The sequence below is a fragment of the Apis florea genome, unplaced genomic scaffold (genome assembly GCF_048593485.1).
Source record: "Apis florea isolate Af1SG1 unplaced genomic scaffold, ASM4859348v1 contig_3158_pilon, whole genome shotgun sequence".
Taxonomy (NCBI): domain Eukaryota; kingdom Metazoa; phylum Arthropoda; class Insecta; order Hymenoptera; family Apidae; genus Apis; species Apis florea.
Window position 1 is genome coordinate 2,808,061 of NW_028256713.1, and position 27,738 is coordinate 2,835,798.

A 27,738-nucleotide genomic window follows, 5' to 3' on the forward strand; every position below is an offset into this window, starting at 1 on the left:
TCAGCCAATTGTATCAAGTATAATAATATTGAAGATTATCCGCATTTTTATTTACTTCATGTTTAGTCGCAAGGGTGCAGCACTTATCGCTTGTTACGTCAGACAATAATGACGTGCTAATGGTTAATGGCTTCTACTTACTTGAGCTACCTTTATGAGAAAGCCAAATACAATCCAAAGAAAATTCATGAGATATGATGCATCGGCTAGTAAAACTATAAAAATATGATTGCCTGAACATTTAATTGTTACGATAGCTATTAATCTTTATCAAATTTTACTCGTGGCCTACGAAATATGTGTTAAAACTGTTTACTGAGCAACGAACGTAACCATTACATCCATCGCTACGTTGGACCAGCTCGATGCAAAGAAATTCAACATTTAGCGTGATATTACAAGATTTATATTGCACGTAAGTACTGATATTATTCATTAATTTATAATTCTGTAAAAAATGGTAACTGATTTTTCTTTGTGAAAAGTGGGCAACTCCCTTGCCACCCAGTCGTTAACAATGGCGGCTATGCTAACTCGGCCAAAAAATTCTATTTGGCAAAATATTCTTCGAACGAACGAGTCATAAGTTTATACTTGGTAGATTTTTATTTTTATTTTAAAAATAGGATAATTTATTAAAGTTTACCATTTTCTATTAAATACATTGTAGAATTTTGATATTCGAAGATACTGTTACGTCGACTAATCTATGCATGTGCATGTTCGTGTGCTTTCTACATACATATATTATCATATGTACGTGTATAATATCCATATTCAGTTGAAAGTATTGAGAATAGGAATAATAATTTTCAAATTTTTATATTATAAATTAATATTAAAATAAATGTTTGAAGTATTTCTTTTATTTATATATTAAAATTGAATTTTACATTTGATGAAATTAAATATAAAAAATATAATTATTTTTTGTTTTATCTCAATATTTTTATAATTTTTATATGAAGTGTAATATATAGAAATTGTCAAATTTAAAACATTCTTATATATTTTATTACATTTAAATTTATGTATTTATTTTTATAGAAAGAAATATCTAAATAATCAAATGATGAATAAAAATATTATTTATCTACATATCAATATTTTTACATTTTTAGTAGGTGACATGCCTAGCGGCCGTGATATTGAAAGAGCTGAACGTAATGGAAGATTTCGATCACGTAGAAGAGGAAGTACTAGCAGTGATATAAATCGACACGGTTTTGAAGCATCTGATAAAAAACATAGAAGGCATGGAAAAAACAAAAGTTCTGGAAAAAAGAAGAAGAAGAGATCAAGAGATAAATCCATAGAGAATGTGCCAACTGTTGCTTCTTCAATTGTTAAACCTTTGGTTGAATATTCAGATGTGAGTAGTGAAGATTTATCTGAACCAGAAGCTGGTGAAATTCAGTCAGAAGATAGTAGAGGTAATAGCTATACAGATGGAGAAGTACCTGAACCAGTTTTACAAAGACGTTATTATGGAGGAAGTCCAGTACGTGCTCTTGGAGCATCTCCTATTAGTCTTTCACCATCTCCACCAGTTCAACATAGGCATTCTAACAGACATTATTCACCAAATGAGCAACAACCTTCAACAATGCATGGTGGAACACCTGAATATGAAGAAGAATCTAGACGATATGCAAGAAGAAAAGAAAAAAAACATAAACGAGAAAAGAAAAAGAAAAGAAGCATCAGTCCTTCATCTAGTTCTGGAAAAAAGAAAAAACGAAAGTCTAAAAGACATTCTCGTAGTTTAAGTCCACATCGTATTACAGATGAAATTATTATAAGTCCAGAACATGAAAAACCAGTTGGAAATTGGTCAGAATCACCGCCTTTACCATTAAAAGACAGTACTTCGCCAATATCCCCTGCCACACCCCAAGAACAAAGATGTTTAAGTGATGTAGAACTTGAAATAACAAGACAACCTCGAAATGTAACTCCTCCACCACTTCCTCCAAGACCAACTGAATCTCCCCATACTCCTTTATTACCTCCAAGAACAACAACACCAGAAAATAGTAAAGCAAGTTTGTCCACAATGAAACATACTCCTGAAAGACAGAAGCATAGTCCTAGTATTCATACACGACGTAGTAGTATTAGTCCAGGGCCCACTATTAGCTCAAGTCGTAGGAGACCTCATAGTCCAAGTCCACCATCACGTCGAAGGGACCATAGTCTAACGAGAAGAAGAGATTTCAGTCCAAGTCCAATGGTGCATAGACTCAGGCACAGTCCTAGTCCTTCTACAAGACGGAGAGAATTTAGTCCGAGTCCTGTAAGTCATCGTCGTAGAGATCCTGTTAGTTCTCCATCTTCGAGTAAACGTAGACGACGAGAAGAATCTGAACGACGACATAGACATCATGAAAAAGATAGAAGAGATAAAAGGAAATCGAGATCAACTAGAAGTCCTACTGGAAGCAGGTATACGATTATATTATGTTATATGATATAATAATGTAAAATTATATATATATATTTTTTTCAAAATAAAATTAATTTTTTTTTTTTTTTTTTTTTAGATTGCATTTACCTCTTTCTCGTTCACGTTCGCGAAGTCCCGGACGATGGCGAAAAGTACAATCACGATCTAGATCACGTTCACGAAGAAGAAGTCGTACTCCGAAAAAATCTCGTTCTCCTAGCAAATCACATAAATCAGCAAGAAAACACAAATCGAAGAGTCCACGTCCTTCGAGAATACCTTCTCCTTCTCCTCATAGATCCAGAGCAAGAAGTCCTTCAAGTATTACAGCAAGAAATCTTCGAGTACAAGCAAAGATTAGTGAAACTAGTTTATTTGCTGAACTTGTAAAAGATAGAAATATGAGAGAATTAGCATATAAAAAATTACAAGCAGCTAAGGAAAAGGCTGTTACTCAAGATGAAGTTCAAATTATAGAAGGCACTGACGAGAAAGATGCTAGTAATGCATCTTCCGAAAATAAACCTTCCACTGACAATAAAGACAAATATATAAATCATAAAGAACAATTAAAGACAACAAATGAAAATATGAAACCTGTTGATCTTGTAGATATTCCTGTTCCAATGTCGGATGATAATGGAATAGCAGGAAAAACTCCACCATTACCAATTACACAAACTGTTAATACACCAAGTGTAATACATGGAGCTAATCAGCATCCTCCAATTATTGTATATACTTCGCCTACAACTACAACTAATGTTTGTCCAGTGACTGTTACAAGCAGTCCAAGTTTTCCAGCTGTTACAAATTTGCAAGCACCACCATTACCACAATCTGAGTCTGCAAATGCAGCAGGTTTAGTATCTATGCCAGTGCCTATTCCTGTACCAGTACCTGTTCTACCTAATTTATCTGTTCCACCACCACCCATACCTATACCAGTTCCAGCACCAAATACAGCTATGTCTAAATTTAATCCTCCTAACAATTTAGTTCCTCTTAAATCAGTAGATCCTCCTAAACCTCCTATTGTGGCATTTAAAACTAAAAGTTTATCACGATTACCATTACCACCTGGAATTAATCAAAATGATTTAGAAAGTATAGACTCACCACCAAGTCGATCTCCAAGTCCTCCTAGTAAGGCACAAATGAAATTCCCAGCTTCAACTCCAAAACCACCACAGAAGAAGGGTATTAAAGATTTACCTATGCCACCAGGTAAATAATAATTTTATTGTCATTAATTAATATTTTATCGTTAAATAATATTTCTTTTATTATAATTTAATGTAGTTGTTCCTGGATCGGAAGATTTAAGTGGAGAAGATGATCCAAATGCAACACCACCTCGTACGAAAGTTGAACATGTCCCACCAAAACCGAAATTAAAAAGACCAAAAATTTTAAAGCGTAGAGGTTCTAGAAATTGTCATACTCCTATGTCAACTTCGAGCGGTAAAGATTGGGGAGAACGTTCTGTTGATGTATTTGAATTCATAACTCAAATAGGAGAGGGTACTTATGGACAAGTTTATAAAGCTCGGGACAAACGAGCTGGTGTACTTGTTGCATTGAAGAAAGTTCGTCTAGAAAACGAAAAAGAGGGATTCCCTGTTACAGCAGTACGAGAAATTAAAATCTTACGTCAGCTTAATCATAAAAATATTGTAAACTTGAGAGAAATAGTTACGGATAAACAAGATGTATTGGATTTCAGAAAGGTAATATTAAAATATATGATATAAAAAGTGATATTACATGTTACGATTTTATAGGACAAGGGCTCATTCTATCTTGTATTTGAATACATGGATCACGATTTAATGGGTCTTTTAGAATCTGGAATGGTAGATTTTAATGAAATGAACAATGCAAGCATTATGAAACAGTTATTAGATGGATTAAATTACTGCCACAGTAAAAACTTTTTACACAGAGACATCAAATGTTCTAACATATTGATGAATAACAAGTATGTAAAATATTATATAATTAATGAAGAAAAAAATGGTATTTTTACAATTTGATTATATAATTTTTATAGAGGGGAAGTCAAATTAGCCGATTTTGGACTTGCGAGGCTTTATAATGCTGAAGATAGACAGCGACCTTATACAAATAAAGTGATTACTTTATGGTACAGACCACCCGAATTATTGTTAGGTGAAGAACGTTATGGTCCTGCAATAGATGTATGGAGTTGTGGTTGTATTTTAGGAGAATTATTTTCTAAAAAACCATTATTTCATGTAAGAAAATAACAAACTTTATTTTCGTCAAAAAAAAAAAAAAAAGAAAAGAAAAGAATAATAAGTTATTGTTATTTTTATTAGGCAAATGTAGAAATGATGCAATTGGAGATGATTTCCAGAGTCTGTGGTACTCCAACTCCTGCTGTTTGGCCTTCTGTGATAAAACTGCCATTATGGCGTACCTTGAAACCAAAAAAATCACATAGAAGACGTTTACGAGAAGATTTTTCATTTATGCCAGCACCAGCTCTGGATCTTTTAGACAAAATGTTGGAATTAGATCCAGAAAAACGAATAACTGCTGCTGATGCGCTTAAAAGTGCTTGGCTGAAAAATGTTCAACCCGAGCAGTATGTTTTATTGTATTTGAATATACTTACAAAAAGAATATTATTTATGTTCATTTAATATAGAGAAATGAAAAAAAAAATAAAATTAAAATAATTTTCAATAATAATATTTATGTAAAAATATAATTGAAAAAGATATTAAAATTACAGGAATTATTATTACTATTTTTTAACTATTTTTCTAACAAATTTTAGCTATTATCTGTTATTAAAATATATATTTTTTAAAAAATTAGAATGCCTGCGCCTCAGCTTCCAACTTGGCAAGACTGTCATGAGCTTTGGAGTAAAAAACGAAGACATCAGTTACGAGATCAACAAGAAAGTTCCGCCGGAAAGATGCCTCTTCTTCCGCTTCCAAATAAAGGAGGTCCCCATAAGGCTATTGAAGATCTATCTGATGTCGGGGGGTGAGTAGTCGTAGAGAGATATTCGCACAAACTGGGACGCGATTCAATACTGACCAGATACTAATTGCTTACACACGTAGATGGCTGTGTACTGCAGTTGTGCTTGGCATTTATTTTCTTAGCAAAATGCGTTGTTAGAAATCTTATTTAAAGAATGAAAACATAATTGTTGTAGTATCTTATTTTCATCGTCCGTTTGCATGTGACTTTCAATAATGGATAAAATAAGTTAATTTTAGTTTGATTCACAGTCGTTCGAACACGACGATGGCTATAATGCAGAACAATGGAATATAGACACACGAAAATGTACAACAACGTTCTTTTCATGGGTTTACTACAGAGATTACTTTTTAATACTTCATTTTTCAAATACATGAAAACATTTTGAATGCATGTATTTGGAAGAAATACAAAATTTATAGCGATTATAATAATGATTATAATAATATGTTTCAATAAGTAGAAAAAATATTATTATCATAATATTATCTTAGTTCTTTTAAAGTGATATTAAATATTACTTGATTTAAAGAATATTAGCATTTATGTAAAAGGAAAATACGTATTCTGTCTTGTAATGTGTTTGTGATTCAATTTAATTGGATGTTCTTGAAAACTATGTGAGCTTTAAAATTATGAGATATTTTCTATATCTGATAATATATGACCAATAAGTAGATACATATTACATATATGTACATATTTACTGATCAATGTGAACATACATATGCATAAATTATGATATGTTTGTGAAAAAGAAAATGCATATATGTACAATTTTCTATCACAGTTAAATATATGCATTTACATAATTCAATGTATATGCATATAATTATTAATATCTATGATTGTATCAGTGATATAAAACAGTTATTTTCAAATAATGTTTAAAAAAAATATATAATAGGTATGATTGTAAATAAAAAAAATCGGGATTTAATGAAATTTCGTATGTTAATTTTCATATTAAACTATTGAACATTAAAACATCTACAAACGCATGGAACGATATATAAAATGAATGAGCACAGGATATAAGCGCAAATAAATGATCTTTATAATATTTATAAAGTCTTGGAGTGTAAATAGGTCTAATGGAATATAAATGGATACTAAGAAGAAGATGTTGGAAGATTGAAGACAATGGAATACAAGGAGCCAAGACTAAAATGTGAATGTATTACGTGAAATATTAACATCACGGCCTTCGTCATCGACATTTCATTTTATTTATGTTAATTCAATTTATTTGAACATTCACATCTATAGATTAGGCATATTTTAATTGATCATATTTTCTTAACTGTGTTAGAGTTATTCCGTATTGTAGATAGTTATCATAAGTTTCAATATACGAATGGCAATTTTTAATATTTGTTAACTATTCATGTTTTTGCATGTATTTTGTATTAATGCCATTCTTATAATGAAATTCAGAGTTTAGAACAACCTGATGTATTATCGTCACAATGTAAAATATTATTGATTTACTGTAATATAAAATATTTACTACATGTCCATAGGCATTTGCCTAACATTTTCATGGACAATGAATTTCTAATGTTATTAAAATATTTTATCATTTAATTTGTTTAGTCCCTTTCAATGTTTCTATATCTTTATTTATAAATTAAGTAACCATAATCCTTTATAAAAGTTATATCTGATAGTGAACACTGGGACCTTGGGAATGAATGATAATATCAATATACATGATTATACTTTTTCAAAATAATATGCATAGTACATGTTATTTTTCTACTTATTCCACAATAAGTTCGCATGGATATTTAATACATTTGTTAGTTTAATGTCTCTTTATTTTAATTATAATTTAATTATTCGTAAAAAAATAAAATAAAGAATTTCACTTTTTCATAAATATTGAACAGCATTATATGATAATAGAAGAATCCAAAGATTCATGCAATTCATTTTCAAATAAAGAATATTTCATTATAAGTTTTGTATAATTTTCATCAATTAATAATTAATAACATACAAAGTAGTTTTAAAATAATAGAATAAAATAAATGTTTATAAATTTAATAAACTTGAATAAATATTAAATAATTGATCGTATACAACAATATGTAAAATAATTTTCTTGTATAAATAATTACAAATTAAATATATTTTTTTACTTTTAACTATTTTATTTAAAACAATTGTAATGATTAATTAAAAAGGTGATGCTTTCTAAATAAAAATACAAAATAGTATAAAAAGTTCTGTAGTAAGTAATATACCAATCATAGTAATCAAAGATATAAAATTATTGTATAATAATTTAATTTCTTATTATAGATATATTTGTAATCATCATTTTTATTAGATTAATAGCTAATATTCTACATTAATAACACAATTTTGTATTATTAATGATATTTAAATGTTACAATGTATAAAATTTGTTAATTATGATCAAATTTATGTTACTTATATTAATCAATTTCTTAAATATTAATATTTCCTTCTTTTCATATTGTATATTTAATTATTATATAATTTATACAAAGTACAAGAATAATATATATAAAGATATTAATGTATATAGAATGTAGAATATATAAATAAATATATAAATATTTTGATACATAATCAATTATTTTATCATACAATGTAAATATATACATAACATATGCATTTGATTACATATATTTCTATTAAATCATAATAATGCTGTACATAATATAGATATTATATAATTTATTATATAATTTAATATATTCATATTATATTATTGATGATAAATTATATTGTGGAATTTGTAGAAAAAACAATATAATATTTAAAAAATATAAATATAACAAATAATTATAAGTAAATACAAATTGGCAAAATATCTAACAAGAAAAACAATTATGTTTCAGGAAGTAATGTTATTGTGGCTGAATGATAAAGGGCAAATTTTATAGCACTTATAAGAATATAAATAGGTAATAAATATTCTCCAAATTTGTATAATGTATGTTTATACCCAGGGTGTCCAGTTTATTAATTCACATAAGACATGGTTTTGTGTATCATATAACATATGCGCTTGGGCTTTATATACTAAAATAAAAAAGCTTAATATTCTCATGCAAGAAAGTTGAGGATGCAGTGAGAATTGAATAATCAAATTACAATTCTTATATTTATGATCTTTTATAGAATTGTTTTGTCATTTTTCTTCACATACGAATATAAGTAATATATAAATAATAAAATATATAATAAATTGTGAAAAATAAAATTTACAGAATATAAATAAAGTTGATATGCTATGCTTATTAAATTGCATGTATATCTATATGAAATATTGATTCATTAGTTTTGCTTTTATTCAGTATGCACGTTCATGAAACGTCTTTTGCATGATTTCTATTAATTATGAAACAAGTGTTACTATAGGATATTTATGTATCGTTGTCCATTTTAATAATATTTATGAATTTTTATTTATTTTATTAATTTTTCTTAAATATATTAATATCATTAATATATTCTCAATTTTAAGAAGCATTTCTTCCATTTTTATATAGTATAAATTATTATAGAAGATATTTTATAACTTTATAATATTTATAAATTTTTTATTAAATATATATTTATTAATTTATTTATATGTTTTTAATATAAAAAATATATATATATATTATATTCAATAAATTTGTTTTAATATAACATTTTGATAAATAGATATATTTATTAAAACATTTGATTTTTATTTTTATAATTATTATAATATGTTTTTGACTTGATTTCAGATCTTCCAAACGTTTAAAAATGGAAGCAGGTTACAATTCTCATCCAAATCGTCTCGGTACGGAATCCCACTACGGAGGAGATAACTTGTTCAACCAAAGCAGACCTTATATGGTTTCATCACCATCATATTATTATACTAGTCCTCCACCTGTTACACCACGACCTAAGGGAGATACTAGACCTTATATGGTCTCATCACCATCATACTTTTATGTTAGTCCACCACCTGTTACACCACGGCCCAAAGGAGATACTAGCTCTCATATGTCAGAATTATACACAGAAGATAGTCTTGTTCGAAGATTAAGTTTACTCACAAATGCATTAAATCAGGGAAAACCAATTCGTGTTGAAGATCTTATGTCACTTCGATCAGATAATGAAGTGAGTATATTTGAATTAATGATGAAATATTTTTTTAAATATTTCATTTTTAAAATTTTATATGATTATGATATTATATAAAATACAAAATTATTATATTCCTATAATTATTACAATTCAAATTACAGAGTGATCCAAAAGTAATACAATTATTAGGAGAACTACATGCTGAACTTCGACTTGCTGCAAATTCAAGATCAAGTGGACTAATAGAATCTCAGCTTCCTGTATTAAATCCACCACTTTTAGGTGAGTTTATTTTTTATGCACATTTTTTTTCTTATATTTGTAATATATTATTTTTTTATTTTATTTTTTAGATACAAATGCAGCACAGTCAGGAAATTTTGATGCACATGCAGTTTATGCTGGTGATGATGCAATGAGTTCTGGAAGATGGTCACAAGTGGCAACAGCTGGTGTTCGCAGTGCATTATTAGCGCTTATGTCGCGCTATGGTTTGGAAACTTGCAATCCTTCCCCTGTTATCACCCGACCCCCAGGTAAACCAATATCCAACCTAACACAGAACCTTTCCTTACCCTCAACTTCCTCTCAATCAGCATTCAGCTCATAATGATTTGTATATATAACTCTTTACAGCGTTCTAAACTATGTTCTGTATAAAGTTGGAAAAAGGTCTAAATTGCTATTTTTTAAATTAACTAGGCATGGAAGTACAACTGCATCCAAGTTGTTTATAGACTACTCTCTGTTCATAACTGTAAGTGCACATTCGGTGTATACTTGTATATAATGGATGTATTATTAATACGTGACCAGTTACTTAATATAGTACTTGTATCTTTAATAATAACAATATGCTCTTTATAGTGCACACTTATGCGATATATGAAATAAGAGCTTTAAAGTTTATATTAAATTAATATTTATCATTTTATCATTTCTGCATACATAAATTTCTTTTTTATATAAAAAACATTTAATCTATGTGCATACTATGAAAAATTCAAACAAAATATTTGATTTATGTAAAGATACTTTTATCTTTTTTGAAACAAAAAATAATTTGTTTTTAAAATACATAGCGTTTATTACATGATAGTTTATGTTAGGTGATATTTTGTTATATGGAATGAATTCGTTAAGAAAAAAACAAAAACAAAAAAACAAAAAAAAACAAAAACAAAAAAGAAAGAAAAAGAGGACAATGAAGGTATTTTAAAAAATTAAAATTGAATACGTTCGAAATGTTTATTTGCTGCATAAACCTTTTTTTATATACGATGTTAAATCCTTATTTATTATAGAAATATTTACGGGATGTGTAATGTACATAATGTCGAGATATAATAAAGAGATAAAAGTACACGATAGTAGGTTTTTTTTAGGACAGGTAAACTAGAAAGAGCAGAAACTAATTTTTAATATATTTTGATATATACATATTTACAAATTAACGATATTATGAATAAATTATTTTTATTTGGTTAGATATATACTTACGAAATTATGTAAAATGTTTTTTTCTATAAAAGAATAAAATTATAGCTTTCGAAGCTCAAATTATTTTTGAACGTAATAAAAACAGAATAAAAAAAATTAACACAAGTTTCACGAACGTTTCAGATTGAAGTGATTCCAAGAAAAACACTGCGAAAATGAGGTTAGGAAGTGTGCTTCTATACCGGCAAGCTGTATACAATGACCATATCATGGCGGTTTGTGCTGCGATTTAAAAAGAAACTATCGACACGCTGTAGATTATTCAGTGAAGTGATCAGCAGTATGACATTGTGGGAATGAATAATAAATTATTTGTTTTGTTGACTTTATTCGATTCTATACTCGGTGTGATAATAATATACGTAATAAAAAAAAAAAACAACGAATTAATTAACAAAAAGTGAGAAAAGGGGCAGGGTATTGAGTTGTTCTAAAAAACGATTACCTAACCTCGTTTATTTTACTGATGGCTTTGTCAGATGTTTTACAATTTGATTGTTTCGTAGACAATGAGATTGCGCGAAATGCTACGAAGAATTTTGCTGGAATGCTAGGGAAAGCATTCGAACAATATAAAAGTAAGTATGTATCATATTGTTTTTATATCGGTAATTGACATTTTTTTATTTATATTTCTTTTTATAATTATAAAAAATTATATTTACAAAATAAAAATTATTTAATATTGAATTTTTTATGTGTTATAATTAATTATTATATTAGTTACTTTTTGCGACTAAATTAAAAAAATTAAATTTTTTTAAAAATAAAATTTTTATGAAATAAAAATTTTGTATATTTCAAAATTTTATTATTGTTTTAAATATTGTATCATTACTTTTTTAATATAAATTTGATAAAATTTAATTTAATTACTTGATTTAAACATTAGACATCTTATATTTACAGAATTATGGAGTGAATATTTAAAACTACGAAAGCATTGTGAAGATGCTGATTTTAAAATTCCATTTCAATTGCTTGAATCAAATATTTATGATAATAAAGCTGTGTAAGTTTTGGTTTTATTGTTGATTTATAATTCTAAAAAATTATATTATAAATGTTATTTTCTATATTTGCTATTAATAAAATAATATATATATATTTTAATTTTTTATATTTTAGTACTGCACTTAATCCAAGCAAAATATCAGAAAATAAAAAAATATTTACATCTTTGTACAACAATGTTTGTACCAGTTCTAATTCTGATATTGATGCAAGTTTAAATGATAGTATTATAAATGATAAATTTATTGAGAAACAAATATCAGAAGAGAAATTATTGCAGAGTCCAATACTTATAAAGAAACGTTCTAAATCTAAAAAGACCAATATTACAGATAATAATTTTATTCTAGAAAATTTTGAGATAAATGAAACATATCCAAATATACCAATAAAAGAAAATATTTTAATATTAACAGGAAATAATTTTAGGGAAGATACAATACTTGAGAAATCACAAAATAAAATTTCAATTAATGAAAATAGTAATGATGAGATAAAATGTACACCTAATAAAATATCAAAAAAATTAAGAATTAATACATTATATAATGTAGATACCACATTATTACAAAATGGTAAAAAATTGAGACAGACAAAACTTATGTTTCTTCCAGATACACAATCCATTAATACTGCAACTCATGAAAATTCAAATATTTCAAAAGTACATGCATTATCTATATCTAAAAAAGACATAGAAAAACTAGAAAATTATAATAAATCTATAGAAGAAGAAGTAATTCAAAATAGTCCCAAAAAACATATAGAATTAAGTTCAAAAATAAAATGTTTAAAATTGAAAAATAAAACCTCAAATAAGAAAATAAATCAATCTAGTCTCAATTTATTATCTGTAGAAACATCTACACAATCAAAAATTGATGGTAATATTTTAAATCCATCCTTTTTTCAAACAATTTCAGATATTAAATATTCTGAAAATAAAAATTTATCAACTCCAATAAAAAAAATTAAAACATTAGAGATAGAAAAAAATATTACACCAACAGAAAAGAGAAAATATCCAGAATTAATCAATCAAATGTTTGATACCAATTCTTCAATATATGATGAAACGTATTGTCTTTTAGGAGAAAAAATTAAACAAAGACCTTATGATAAAAATGAATTAAAAGAAAATAAATTTGAAAATAAAAAGTCACCGGAATATCCACCTATAAAGAAATATTTTATGGATAGTTTTGATATGTAAGCATTATTTATATAAATTCAAAAAGTTTTAAAATATTTATATTAAACTTAATATATTTTTTTTAAGAGTTCCTAATAAAAAAAAAAAACAAGAGAATAAATTATCAAAGAAAAGATTAGAAAGAGAAAAAATGATTGGTATTACTTGTTGGGAATGTGAAAAGGTAAGATATATAATTTGAATTTTTAATATAAAAAAGCAATTTAAAGGATTAATTGAAGTAGTATTAAATATATATATTTATTTATAATTTATTTCTTCTTATTGCTGCATATTAAAAATTTAACTGTAAGTTATTTACATGTAAAATAATATCTAAATTTAAATATAAAAATATATATATATATATATATATATATATATATATATATATATGTGATTAAATACAATTTAAATACTTTCTATTAAAAATTATTTTTTTCTTTTTTAGTATTACACTAATCTTGGAATTTCTGAGGAAGAAATAAAAATGAGACGAAATAAGTGTTCTCGACATAGAACTATATATAATGAAAAAATTAATACACCTGAAGGTAATTTAATATTGTTTTATATTTTTAAAAAAATAAAATATACTTAAATTTGATAAATGTTAACATATTTTAGGTTTTTGGTGTCCTGTATTTCCTGATACTACTTTTCAATCTACTTTCCCAGATTGAAATAAAGCATGATATGCTTTTTATTTATTATCTTATAAATATCTTACAAATAATTGTTTATTTTAAAAGTTATATTAATTTTAAAGAATAATAACATAAATGTATAAATATTTCTAAATATGTAATATAAAGTTTATAGCTCAAGAAAAGATAAATAAATTTGAAGAATAAAAATGTATACAACATATTATGATTTGAACATAGAGTGATTTATTATATTATAACACATATAGTATTACATTTTGAGTAACATAGTATAGATTTATATATTATTTCATTTTATATAGACTCATTCCTTTGCATAAAAATATAGAATCTTTTATATGAATCTGTATTTAAAAAATGAAACTAATGAAACTAATGAAACTTATCCTTTGTCAAACAAACTTTTATGTTGAGTTCACAATATATATTGTATTAATTTAAAATGTAACCTATTATAATTAATATTTTTAAATTTTTGTGATTTAATTTGATATTTAAACTATAAAATATTCAGATGTAGAAGCAACATTAGAAAATAAAATTATTTTTATACTTTATATTATTTTGTTTAAAAATTTTTTTAAATTTTATTCATTTGCGATATCTAATAAATATATAGTTAATTCATAAATTGTAATTTAGTAGAAAAATGAACTAATAAATAAAAATATAAAAAAAACAATTAATGTTAATAATCGTACTGCACAATAAAAAGAAGAAATCTTAAATCAATTTATCCTGTAGGAGGCTGGATCTACAGAATAAATAGTATCATTTTAAAGTATAACACTTCCACAACTATCAATACCATAATTTATGTAAACATGTATGCGTTGTATATTTTTTTTTCTTTTCTTTTTTTTTTTTTTTTTAACATATCTTCACATTATTTTCATAATATGATTAAATATTTTATTCACAAAGTATGTTCATACTAACATTTTCACGTGATTTAAAATATTACGTTTATATTAAATGATCATATTTTAACTTCACATTGATAAAATATTCTTAAATTTTTCTTTTTAGATATTTTTATAATATTTTTTTCTTTTTAATAATGATAATACTTAATTATAAATTGAATATTGTGCAGCTCGATCATTTTTTTTCTTTACGCGTAGAAAAGAGACTGATAAATATGTAATGTTTCTTGCAATTTTTTTTATATAAAACATTACATTTAACATTTAATAAAATTTCATTTCACGGAAGCAACATTCATGGCCATCCATTTAAATCCATACTTTTTAGAACATGTAATAATAGTATAAAAATTCTGATTTCAATTTCTAATGTGGGGATCTCAATTCTCGCATTTTTAATTTTAATAAAAATTTAATTCAAATTTTGTATATTTTCAATTAAAGTTTTTATAGAGAAATTAATTTAAAAAAGCAGATACAAAAATTTAACCAAATATTAATAAAAAAAATTAATCATATATGACATAATCAATGTGAGCACCAATATTATATACATTTGATAGAATTGACTCTGAGATAAATAGAATTATGTTAATTATCTCATAGTATTTCTTGACATCTTATTTAAAGCTATTGTAAAGCACATTAGAGTAGATTTGTTTATAAGAAAAAGCAACTTAATTCAATGAACTAAAATTTTTATAATACATATGTTATAAATTCAACAATAAAATGAATTATAATATAAAGACTGAGCTACATAATAAAAGAGATAAATATTCATTTTATGATAATAAATGATATCGAAACTTGATAAAATTGTTCGCTATAAAGATTATTTCCGAAGACAAGTTTATAAGAGTACATAGTATGAATGATTCCATTATCAGCCGATATTTAGAATTCCATCGGTTGCATAGCTCAGTCTTTCAAGTCCATATACTTGTACTTGATTATCCAAGTAGGCCGTAGTCAAACGAGATGCATAATAAATATAGATTACTATAATAAATTTTTCTTTAAAAATAATTATTTGATAATATAATTTATATATATATATCTTATATCAACTGAATAACAATATATAAATAAAATATTTAAAACTTAAAAAAGTTTTCAAATTCGATATTTATATAATTCGATTTTACAACAAAATATAATCGAAATCCGTTAGAAGTTTGTAATAAATTTACTATATATTCAAAAGTATAGAAAGAAAAAGTTATGAAAAACAAAAAATATAATTTTAGATTTTTAATGCGATTACGGTCGACTAAAAATATTTGATTATATTTGTCCGGTGGATTATTAATTAATTCTTTGCCTCTGCTCATTGCGACTGCTTTTTTCAATTTGAATCAAATCTTACTGATGTTGTTTTATTGAAGAATTATTTTCTGGAAGAGGAGATTTTTCTGTAGGAGGTACAGGTAAAGCCTTAAGAATTGCATGTACTTCTTCCGCCACTGCCATGAGAACGAATTTAAATTGTTGTTTTGTGGCAACCATATTAGGTCTTTGATCTCTTATGTGTTCTAATGTAGCTGCAATATCAATTTCTTTAGCTCCTTTCATCATACGATTCAAGACCATATCGATTAAACAATAAGTTCCAGTACGTCCTGCGCCATCACTATAAAAATTATGTTTCTCATTATTCTATTAGATGAATGATATATCAAATGATATTATTAATTATTTTTCAAAAGATAATAATGAGGGTTTCTCATTACTCTTCAAAGATTAGACTTCAAAAGATAAATATAAATAATATGTCTATTTTACCTGCAATGGACAACTATAGGACATGATCGACCTTTGTAAGATTTGTTAATTTTTCTAAAATTAAATAATAAATATTAGAATAATGTTACATTTTATGTAAGTACAAATTTAAGTATTTTTTAAATTTATATTATAATATATTATAGAATAATAATTTACCGGCGGAATTCAAGAAGTGCTTTGATGGAATGTGGTATACCATTTTCGGGCCAAGATAAGAAATGGAATTGCGTTACAGTTCTTGTTTCGCCAGTACGTAGATTTTTCAAGTAAAAGGAACGCACCAAATAATCATCACACCAAAAATGCTCGGATACAAGATGTACCTCGTAGATATGATACAATTCTGATCCTTCTTCAGGCCAATAACGATGACACATGGCGATACCCTCTTCGGTAAGTCTAGTTAGCATTACGATTACGACACTGCCTTGTTCCCAAACTAATTGCCAAAAATCAGCTGTTGTTTCTGGTAATGGTCCTTGTGTAGCGATATAAGCTGGATTTCGAGGATCATGATCCGTCTAAAGAATATCAGATTTGTTTGAAATAATATTTTTTTATCATTGATTTTATATCAAGAAGCAAGTCACACGGCTTTCTTGAATATATAGCAAGCACATTTTTTATTTTTTAAATTATTGTACGTGCGATTTTTGCGATTTTTTTATATTATGCAGAGATAATTTAAACTTTGCAACATAATCAAAACTTTCTATTATTAAATTTTATATATATTAAAAGCTATTTTACTTGAATTAATATCTAAACTATACAGTGCATGTTTACTGTTTTTCTGAAATGAAATTTTATCATAATATGGAGATATAAATTTATAGTTAAATTTTGAATGTAAAAATAATAAGAAAAGTCTATATAAATATTTTTATATGGTTTTTTGATTGCATTTAAATATTTATTTTCGTTCATCATTTCTTTACTTAAAATAGCAAAAATTAAAAATGTTTAATAATAACATTATTATTAATGTTAACTATATTAATGTTAAGTATATTTAAAAATTGTTTCTAAAATTGAGATTAAAAATTGAATACAAAATTGATGAATATTTATATGAACTATTTGATTGCTTTTTATAGAATCATCTTTAAAATTATATCTACACTTATGATATCTTCAAATCATGCCTCAACTAATATTATTTAAAATTCGAATATCTACGCGAAAGCATTGTTAAAAAAGCACTGCTTTGTTATTGAAACTATACGTATAATAATAAATTTTTCATGCTTGTCGTGTGACTTACCGATTTCTATTTTGAGTTCCATTTTCAATGATTTTAAGATAAAAACCATGTATATATTATTTTATTCGGTATTTATATCCTTTTTAAATTTTAAAAATCTTAAATCATAAATTTAAAAAAGAATACTTACGATCGTGGAAGCATTAATATAATCGGAATTGTTGGCATTAGCAAGATCATTTAGAATCACCCTGGAATGATCGTAGGGAATCGCCGCGCCAGGACGATTACATTTGGTATTTACTTCATTTTGCGCGATTTCCGTTGAAGAAGGATCTACCTCATACGCACATAATGCTGCCCATTCTTGATCTAATCGATCTTTATTTTTTAAATGATCTTCCATATAATTCTAGAAAAATATAAAATGAGATTTTGATTCATCTTTATTATATGTACACAAATATACATGTATCTTTTATATTTTTTTAATATCTTCTTTTAATAGACTTAATTTTAATAATAATATAAAAATTAAAAATATAATTGATATATTTAGAAATATTTTATTTATCATACCAAAACCATTTGTCCAGTAGATATGTCCATGTTTGAAAGAGTCGGTTCTTCTCCCCAAGAGGATGTACTAGATCGATTCGAAGGTAAATTATTGGACTCATTTTCCCGACTTAAACTAGTAATTCGCGGTGATTCTGGTTTATCTGTTGTCTGTTTAGCATGCATTCTTGCTCTACATAAGTCTTGATAATCCTTCGAAGCTTCCGGATCAGGTGTAGCCAATCCTGCCAATTTGGCTCGAAATTTAGCATGTCGACGAGCAATCATCAATGTGATTATTGCAGCTACAGTGGCAGCACCAAATCCTGAAGCTAATAATATTCCAAGCATAGTTGAATTCATCTCAGATTTTTTACTAACTTCCAACGTTGCAGGTAGTTTTTTCTAAAAACAAAAGATATATATACATTAATTTTTATTTTAATAAAATTATTTCGTCAAGATATTTGAATATATTTAAATAGAGAATCATGTTTATAATAAATTCTGTTTATAATGTGATTTTGTTTGGACAATAAATTTTAAATATGATGATGAATTTAAGATGAACCTTGTCACCTATGCCTGCACGAATCACCTCGACTTCCAGAGTGTCTTTCAACTTGCCGCGTATATCATCTGAGAATATAATATAAAGGATTAATTTTTATATTCAATTATTTTTATAATTTTAAATAGAAATAATAGTAAAAATAATTAATTCATAGATTAATTAACTACCTATTTTGTTAACCACGTCAGTAGCACTATAATTTTGATTATTTTTTTCAACTTTAAATGTCACTTCTGTTCTACCAACTCGAATATCTTTTAAAGAATCAAATTTTAGTCCTAATAATTTTTCCACCTACAAATTAAATATTTATTTGATCTTTTAAAGAAAATTTTTTAAAGTAAAAAATGTATACATTCATAAATTAGCAATTACTTCTTGTACAACATGTTTTGCTTCTATCCAAGCATGAAATGGTTGCTGAAATTCTATGTAAACATGATCTAGATCAATATTATTGTAGGATTTTGAACTGTTCGCTTGTTGTACACTTTCTATTTCCTTCTTTGGAGTTAATAATACATTATTCTAAAAAATGAATATTTTAAATAATAATATCGTTTATATATTGTTTGTTTTATTTTTATATAAGATTACTACTTGCATCTTGTTCGGTTTCAATGGAAGGCCGATTTTCATTTTTCAAAACTGAAAATATGTTTGCTGTCAATTTATATCAGAAAATTATAATGCAAAATTATGAATATCAAATAAACTATAAAAGAAATAAAAGTAAATAATAATTAATAAAAAAATTATAAATATAAAATAGTAAGTACAATAAAGTAGAAATAAGTAAAAATTTACTGATTGGAGATGGAGTTTTAAATGCGTAATTATTTGTTGAAAATGGTGGTCCTGGTTTTTTAACATCCAAACGTTCCCGTCGTTTAAAACCAGCTAATCCACGTCTCCATAGAAGTTCACTTAAATCATTCTCAAATAAATTATCGTAAGTATTCTCTAAAATTATAACAAATTATAAAGTATATATCATATATATTGAAAATATGTAATAGCATCAAATATAGAATAATAATAAAATAATATACCATCGTTGCCAATGTTAGATTTATCACCAACAGTTTGAACGAGTCCTCCTTCAGTATAAATACCATTTTTTATCGATGTGCTATCCTTTTGAGGCAATTCTCCTATATCATCATAATCATCACTATCATAATTATCCTTGAGATTACGTTTCACATTTTCCAGAAGAGGCTTGTTTTTATTCGGAAGCTCAGTAAATTTTCTAGGTTTATATTTTCTTGAAAATGCTTTCTCGTACTCAACATCAAGGTTTCCATCTTCATTATTCTTTTTATCAAAATAATCATCAGATTTATCATTCACTAGAAATTCTAATTTATCAGCAGTTAAATCATCCATGGAATTTGAATTTTTATTATCTAAAAGTTTCTTCTTCAATTCTTCCTTCTCTAAAGCATTTTTAAACGATTCCATCGCGTTATCATCATAATCTCGTAAATTATATGGTTGCCGTCTGGTTCGATATAATCTTTCATCAAATCTATCGAAAGTTACAGGTCTTTTTGGCAAATTATTTTCATCATTCTCTTCATAGTTTTCTTCGTTTGTTAAAGAATCATACTCATTGTAAAATTTCGGATTGTATCTCGAATTGTACACTTGAGTATTTGTTTCTTTAAATTGTTCTTTATATGGTGATTGAGAGAATTCATCGTTGTAATCACGGAAATATTGATCTCGTGTACCAGGAGGATAGTAAAGCTCATTGGCAAATTGACTATTGAATTTATCATTATTAGGCGTGAATTTTACTATGGCTATTGTAGGTATCTTAAAAAACGAAGTTAAATCTTAAAATTTTGATTATTGAAATAAAATAATTAATTAAATCAATATATTCTGTGCTGTTTGAATTAATCAAAGTTTTTTTATTTAAATGAAGTTTTTAAAAAAGAAGATTAAAATATAAAACTATCGTTATTTTTGCTGAATATTTTTCAATTTGATTTTAAATTGAATAAAATCTTATTTTACAATTAATTAATTTTCATGTAACAGCACAAAATATATTAAAGATGAACTATGATATTATGATAAATTTACTTTAGCCTGATCAATTTCATTTTTATTTTCGAAACGTGTGCGTTGTTTTAAATGCTGACACAGCCGAAGATCATAATTTTCTCTAAAAATAAATTGATAATATAATTTAGAATCATATATTAAATATCATAGATTGTATCATGCATTATAAAATTTTCAACAATGTTAATCGTACCCATGATGTAAATTATATAAAGACATTTGCATAATACATTGCGTATAGGGATGAGACCATTTATATCCATCTACTTCCAACCTCTCTAATTGTAATCTTAATAGTTTCAATTCATTCACATCAAAGTCATATCTAAAATAAAAAAAAAAAAAAAGTTAGTTAATTTTAAATTAAATAATTTTGTTAGTAAATTTTTACGAATTCAATATGATATAAATTTAATTTATCTTTCATATTTTATTTTTTATTATGATAAACAAAAGTTCATATTCTATATTGTATTTCTAAAATGAAGATTATTACGTTAAATGAAGTAGTCATTTTATGGTCAGACAATAAAAAGAAATTGTTTCATCGTAAAAGATAATATCAATTATGTACTTTTTATAGTATTTTAAATTATTTAGAATAGCAAGTATATACTTATTACTTATTATAACAAGTATCATTGATAAATTAAAAAAAAAATTGCATCGATATAAGAAAATAAATTGTTTCATTTCCATATAAGAAAGAAATATTGAATACTCACTGATAGTAGTTTTCTTCATTCAAGTCAGAATATAATGGCAAACATCTACCAAACGCAAGATCTGGAATATTAAAAATCAAATTTTATTTTTATTATTCGTATCAATAATTATATCAATAATAATAAAATAAATAATAATAATAAAATATATTTCCTTGAGCAATTAATAAATACCATTATAACATGTTTCCGTGCGAGAATCACAAAGATTTTTGCTGAACAGACACCCTGTAACAGTATGTAAGTAGAAGACTAATGAAATTTTAATCAATAATCTATTTTTAAAATAATTTTTCTTATTAAATAGTATAATTAGATATATTTTCGTAATGAATTCATTAACTATTAAACATATGAAATGTCTTATGATACTACAAATAAAATAACGCAGAATCGTATCGTTATTATTTTCATTTATAACATATTAATATAAATGTTTATATCAATTATACAGATCACTACGTATTCCGTAATTAGAAAACTGAGTATTTGCTACATACCGCTCAATCCTCAAGCGATAACCCCTAACTTAGGGGTTAAATAATCAAACAAAAACTGTTTGCCAATGTGCCATATCGAATATCAATATCTATAGTTTTATCTTGCTTTATTGAATACTCAATATTAGAACTTAATGTCGAAAAACCTTTGAACATTATAAATTTATATATTATTTTTATCGCCTAATATAAAATGACATGGCGAAATATACATAAAAATCTAAATATTAATTTATATAAAAATTTTGGAAAACCTTTAGAATTGCTCATAAATAGAGGAAAACATTAAAATTTTCTCTTTTGATGAAATTTTACTTCACGATTTTTGAATTGACGACATGAAGTTTTATTTCTTTTCATCTTCGCTTTAGGATTAAGTTTTTAGTCAACGATTCTACAATTGTGAGATATTCTCATAATATTTTATATTTAAACTATAAAAATATAAAATTCTTTTAGAATAATAACAAATACAATTTAATAAAGAGATAAAATAATATTTAGATTAATTAAAAACAAATTTTATATCAAATATCAATTTTATAATTTTATATTTTATAATTTTAGATTAACAAAGTGTAAAGTATTAAAAGGAAATAAGTGTTAGAAATAATTAATAAAAAATAAAATAAAACGAAAAATGTAGAATTTTGAGAAAAATAACGATAAAATGGGAAACGAGAAAACAAAAGAGAAAGAATAAAAGTAAAAACCATTTGTGCGTGAAAAAGAATTCAGGGCAAAGAAGAGAAGCCGAGTTTGCAAAGATGGTGGTTGCGTAGGATGTATAGCTCAATAATAGTGAAGAGTTCGTGGGCGAAAATCGAACATCATCTTTTTTCCATTTCTTTTTTCATTTTCTTTTCTTTTTTTTTTTCGGCGTTTCAAATCCTATCCTAAAAAGAAATAATAAATTTTCAAAGTCACGATTAAATAAGATATAATATGTTAATTATCTGCACATAAATGGTTGACACGATAAAAAAAAATATTGGATCTGAAGATAGAAAATTGATGGCAACTGAAATTTGTTGAATATGGATAGAAAAAAAAGATACTGAGAAAAAAATTCAAATCAAGAAATCTTAACAATAATTTTTTACCGTCTCTTAAATCTTAATTCAAGACGAATTTTTAAAAACTATATTTTCCTTTTTCATTTTCTAACTTCTATTGTTCTTTTTTTTATTAGAAGAAAAATTCAGTAATTCTAAAAAGAATTTTTTTACAAATCTGGTGATGATGAAAAAGAAATTTTTTTATTTATAAAATTATTTTTTTTTTAATTTTTATTTTCTTTATCATTTTTTATTGGAAAAAGATATTTTTTGTGAATACATTTTTACATTAATTGTATTATTTAAGAATTCTGAAGTTAAAAAAGAAACGAAATATAATATTGAAATATTTAAGTGAACATTGATAAATTTAATTTCATGAGTTTTTCCATAAAGAAAGTTAAATGAAAACTTTTACAGATTTCTTCTTTATAATCATTTTTTTTTATCAATAATCAAACAATTAATTATTTTTTATATATTATTCGAAATAATTTGATGTTTATTTTATTATGTAATAATTTATATTGTATATGTATAAAGAAAAATCAAAAATAAAAAAGAAACAAAAAGAATTTTTTATTAAAATATTGAAATACAAAAAAAGAAAAGAAAAAAATACATTGATTAGCGAAATGAAATCTTCAGATCAAGTTGAAATAAAAACACGAAATAAAAGAATGATATTGAATTATTAAACGTCCGAGAATTAAAAATTTTATTTAATCCTTTTCTATTTTAATACAACACAACAATACAACATCTTATAACAACGTTCTTAATTTGTTAAAAATGTCTTTATTTATTTTTTTTGATATAAAAAGAAGAAAATCTGTCTATATAATATATTAAAGAAGATTATAATGATATTTGTTATAATATTATAATTTTTATGGTTAAATATCATTTAACCATATCAAGAATATTTTATGAGAAAACATTTCATTTAGTTCTCATTCTCGAAGTATTCGAAGATCTATATTTTTTTCAGTTATTCAACTTCTAAAAAAATATATCCTGATTGATAAAATAATTATAAATTTCTACTCACCAACATCACCGTCACCCAGAATTATATGATGGAGAATAAAGAGCACTAACAGCTCCGGACCTCCACGCCACCACCGTTTACGGCCCATAGATGTTCCTATAATTAAGATAATAAATAAAATAAAATAAAGATATATTTAATTTAGAAAAAGTATTTTTTTCTTTAAAAAAAATAATAAATATTTCGTTTAATTTCAATTTTATAATACATCTTTATTTTTCTTGGATGAAAGAATAAAAGAGTAGTTTAGACGAGAACAAAGACAAATTAAAATAAATACCATATTGATAATTGTGAAAAATTGTTTCTTTGAAATTCATAATTCATTTAATGGTACAATTATTTTTATTAAACTTGCTTGTCGTTGATACTTCTTACAATTAATAAAAAAATATGAATTATTATTCTTAATGGAATGGAGAAAAAAGGGAAAGATGGATAGAAAAACAATAATTGGAAGATTGCATTTATCACCTATAATTATACTTTATATAATTATACTATATATATTATATGTTTATATATATATATATATTATATGCGAATTTTTATTATTTAATATTTTTTTTTATTTTTTTATATTTTCTTTTTTGTCTTAATATTTTTCATTCCAATGTTTTCAATACGTTTCATTTATATCAAAAATCTAATTATGTCTATTTAATGTAGTTTTGATCATTCCAATTTTGAACCGCATAATCAAATTTAAAAATAGATTTTACAAAGAATTTATATAAAATTTATAAAAAGATTCTTCTCTTTTATATATTTATTTTTTTATCTATACATATATGTACACATATGTATATGTATACATTCTTTAACAATTATCAATTATATTATTAACATTTATAAATAAAATAGTTTGCAGAAAATATTTATATTAAAAATTTTAAAATGCATAGAATGTTCATATCCAAAATTTCAATTTCTCAACTAAAAATGTTCTACAATATATATAACATCATAGAAAAGTATACAAGCTGTTTGAAATGATACTTCATATAGAATAACTTGTTGAAATAATCTAATTATTTATTTGCATAAGACTATATTGTCAAATATAATAAATTTATAATAAAATAAAATTTTATTAAAAATCTTGCAAAAATTAATTATTCAAATAATGAATTGACAAATACTGCATGATTTTATAAAGGGTACGGTATACCTTTGAATAACGACATAAGCACTTAAGTTTACGCAATCATTGTGCACATCCCTATAATCGAACGACACCGAAGCAAGACAAAATAAATTAGTACATTGTTATCGGAAAACAGCTTACAACGATTTATGGAATTTAATCTTCGCTCAATGAATCAATTTTTTATGTATTCTAAGTAATTACTCCAATTTCATTTATTATACAATCAAATAAAAACTATTGTTTTTTTTCAATGAACATTCTCTTTTACGCCAACAATATCTTTCGTCTATTATCTAAGTTCAAAATGAAGAAGTCAATATCCAACTACATATAATAATAAATAAATATTCTATCCTCAATTTCCGTGTTTTTTTTTTTTAATTTTCTATGCAAATGGCAAGATTTTATATCGATTATATCTCTATTTAGTTACATAGTTACTAGAAGCATCAGGTTGTAGTCATGTTCCCTCCCCTCTTTTCCTGTCTCTCTCTTATTCCTATGAATCTATATGGCGCTTCTAGCAGCAAAAAAACGTGTCTCTTTGTTGGCTTACCTGGGCGTGACACTTGGTTGTTTTATCTTCTCAATTTTAATACATTCTAGAACTAAGATTCTTCAGTCTTCGTAAAATGTATCACGTGTTTCAAAATAAGAATACGATTGCTCATTTAACATAGAGATTATTGTCTCTTTAGATCATTTCCTCTTCTACGTATCTTATATCGCAGAGTGTCACAGACTGAATACTCTTCCACGAAGAACGAACAAGCAGGGCATGCGTTGACCACGGAATCGATTGCAAGCGCACATGCTGGGTGCCAAGCGACCAAGAATGTGAATAGTGATCGGACTAATACCCTTATGATATCTGGACTTTGAAAACAAGAGTTTTTTCCAAAGATGCTTTTTGACACTTTTTAAAAAAAGAAATTATTATGGAATTATAATATAATATAATAATATATAATATAATAATATAATATAATAATATTTATAATACACGCATATATTTACAATATTTTTCACATATTTGTAATATAATGAAAAATAAATTTGAATTGAATTTATTCATTCAAAAATAAAAATAATATATCAAAAAATATATATATATTTAATATAAAAACAAAATTTATTTTAACAATTTAAATATAATTTATTTTAACAATTTAAATTATTAAATAATAATGAGAAAAATAAAAAAGAAAAGAATACCATTTATAATAATAAAGAAATAATTCTTGATCACAAGAAACAATTTTCTACATCCTTAATCAATATTGTTGCATATTTTATTTTGAATAGTTCAAGATTTTTTAGCAAAATTTCAATTTAAAAAAATTTTTTTTCCAGATAATATAAAATTTCAAATTATATGAAATATATTTACAAATTAACAAATGTCTATATATTTTCTATTCTATTCTTTTTATATAGTCGTTGAGCATTTATTATTCATGAAGTGCGTTTATTTTTTGAAATAATAAAACACTGAATTTCTTCTACTAACTCTGAAATAAATATTGATCAAATAAAAATATTAATAAGATATTTAAAGTTGTAAAGATATTTAATTAAATGTAAAAAAATTTTAATATGAGTCATTAATTATATCTAGATAATGTATAAACAATTTATCATTAACCTTCTACAATTATTTTATTTTATATATATAATAAATTTAAGATAATTTTAATTCAATAAATTTATTTTAAAAATCATTTATTTCTGTTTTTATTATTAATATTTATTATTATATATTATTATTTTTAATAATAAAATCCATAATTATGATATGTAAAAAATTGAGAAATTGTTATATATTATTTTTAATATAACAATACAACAATAATTTTTAATATCAAAAAAATATTAATTTTAAAACTATATAAAAACTATATAAAACTATATAAAAATTGAACTATATAAATATAAGAAACTGCATAAGAATTGAGTGATAATAATGAATTCTATTATATAATAAGAATGGATTTTTAATTTCATCAAAATATCGATTTGGAACACTTGTTGCAGAAAATTTAAGTCTGAAGATAAGTTTTGTCATTCTTCATAAAAGAACAAAAATAGTAAAACAGAATAAATAGTAGAATAATTTGTGATTTATCAGACAATTCATTCAATTCGTTTTAATGTTTCAATATTTAATTTTTTTCATTAAT

At 24.7% G+C, this 27,738-nt stretch overlaps 3 protein-coding genes across 18 annotated transcripts; 2 read left to right on the plus strand and 1 right to left on the minus strand.

Moving 5' to 3' along the window:
- The first annotated feature begins 85 nt into the window (after nucleotides 1–85).
- Nucleotides 86–11,403, plus strand: Cdk12 (Cyclin-dependent kinase 12). 8 transcript variants are annotated; one of them, XR_015292350.1, is made up of 13 exons: nucleotides 86–415; nucleotides 1,122–2,445; nucleotides 2,544–3,673; nucleotides 3,749–4,176; nucleotides 4,231–4,427; nucleotides 4,500–4,704; nucleotides 4,789–5,057; nucleotides 5,294–5,467; nucleotides 9,223–9,607; nucleotides 9,736–9,856; nucleotides 9,928–10,110; nucleotides 10,211–10,331; nucleotides 11,198–11,403. XR_015292350.1 is itself a non-coding variant. In XM_086909329.1 (13 exons), exons 2-12 carry the CDS (start codon nucleotides 1,130–1,132, stop codon nucleotides 10,309–10,311), a joined length of 4,443 nt encoding a protein of 1,480 aa, XP_086765455.1. In that variant the 5' UTR covers nucleotides 86–415; nucleotides 1,122–1,129; the 3' UTR covers nucleotides 10,312–10,331; nucleotides 11,198–11,403. The 8 variants fall into 8 exon arrangements, 6 of the variants coding, with proteins under 6 accessions (XP_086765455.1, XP_086765456.1, XP_086765452.1 ...); XM_086909329.1 differs by having other exon boundaries at nucleotides 10,277–10,331; XM_086909330.1 differs by lacking the exon at nucleotides 10,211–10,331.
- On the plus strand, nucleotides 11,198–14,150 carry LOC100868822 (uncharacterized). Of its 8 annotated transcripts, none has more exons than XR_015292354.1 (7): nucleotides 11,198–11,652; nucleotides 11,984–12,086; nucleotides 12,203–12,972; nucleotides 13,180–13,297; nucleotides 13,368–13,589; nucleotides 13,732–13,834; nucleotides 13,908–14,150. XR_015292354.1 is itself a non-coding variant. In XM_086909335.1 (7 exons), exons 1-7 carry the CDS (start codon nucleotides 11,541–11,543, stop codon nucleotides 13,961–13,963), a joined length of 1,359 nt encoding a protein of 452 aa, XP_086765461.1. In that variant the 5' UTR covers nucleotides 11,198–11,540; the 3' UTR covers nucleotides 13,964–14,150. The 8 variants fall into 8 exon arrangements, 4 of the variants coding, with proteins under 4 accessions (XP_086765461.1, XP_086765462.1, XP_003698868.3 ...); XR_015292355.1 differs by having other exon boundaries at nucleotides 13,368–13,464; nucleotides 13,763–13,834; XM_086909335.1 differs by having other exon boundaries at nucleotides 13,368–13,464.
- On the minus strand, nucleotides 14,151–26,295 carry IA-2 (tyrosine phosphatase IA-2). Of its 2 annotated transcripts, XM_003698585.4 has the most exons (17): nucleotides 26,115–26,295; nucleotides 24,409–24,504; nucleotides 21,974–22,027; nucleotides 21,800–21,860; nucleotides 21,268–21,399; nucleotides 21,093–21,174; nucleotides 20,051–20,819; nucleotides 19,806–19,961; nucleotides 19,603–19,646; nucleotides 19,374–19,526; nucleotides 19,166–19,292; nucleotides 18,996–19,063; nucleotides 18,446–18,829; nucleotides 18,057–18,278; nucleotides 16,819–17,183; nucleotides 16,660–16,713; nucleotides 14,151–16,507 (listed from the first exon to the last, which is right to left on the minus strand). In XM_003698585.4, the coding sequence occupies exons 2-17, from the start codon at nucleotides 24,494–24,496 to the stop codon at nucleotides 16,240–16,242; spliced, it is 3,027 nt and encodes a 1,008-aa protein (XP_003698633.1). In that variant the 5' UTR covers nucleotides 24,497–24,504; nucleotides 26,115–26,295; the 3' UTR covers nucleotides 14,151–16,239. The 2 variants fall into 2 exon arrangements, with proteins under 2 accessions (XP_003698633.1, XP_086765459.1); XM_086909333.1 differs by lacking the exons at nucleotides 24,409–24,504; nucleotides 26,115–26,295 and adding an exon at nucleotides 22,300–22,404.
- Between the last annotated feature and the right edge of the window lie 1,443 nt (nucleotides 26,296–27,738).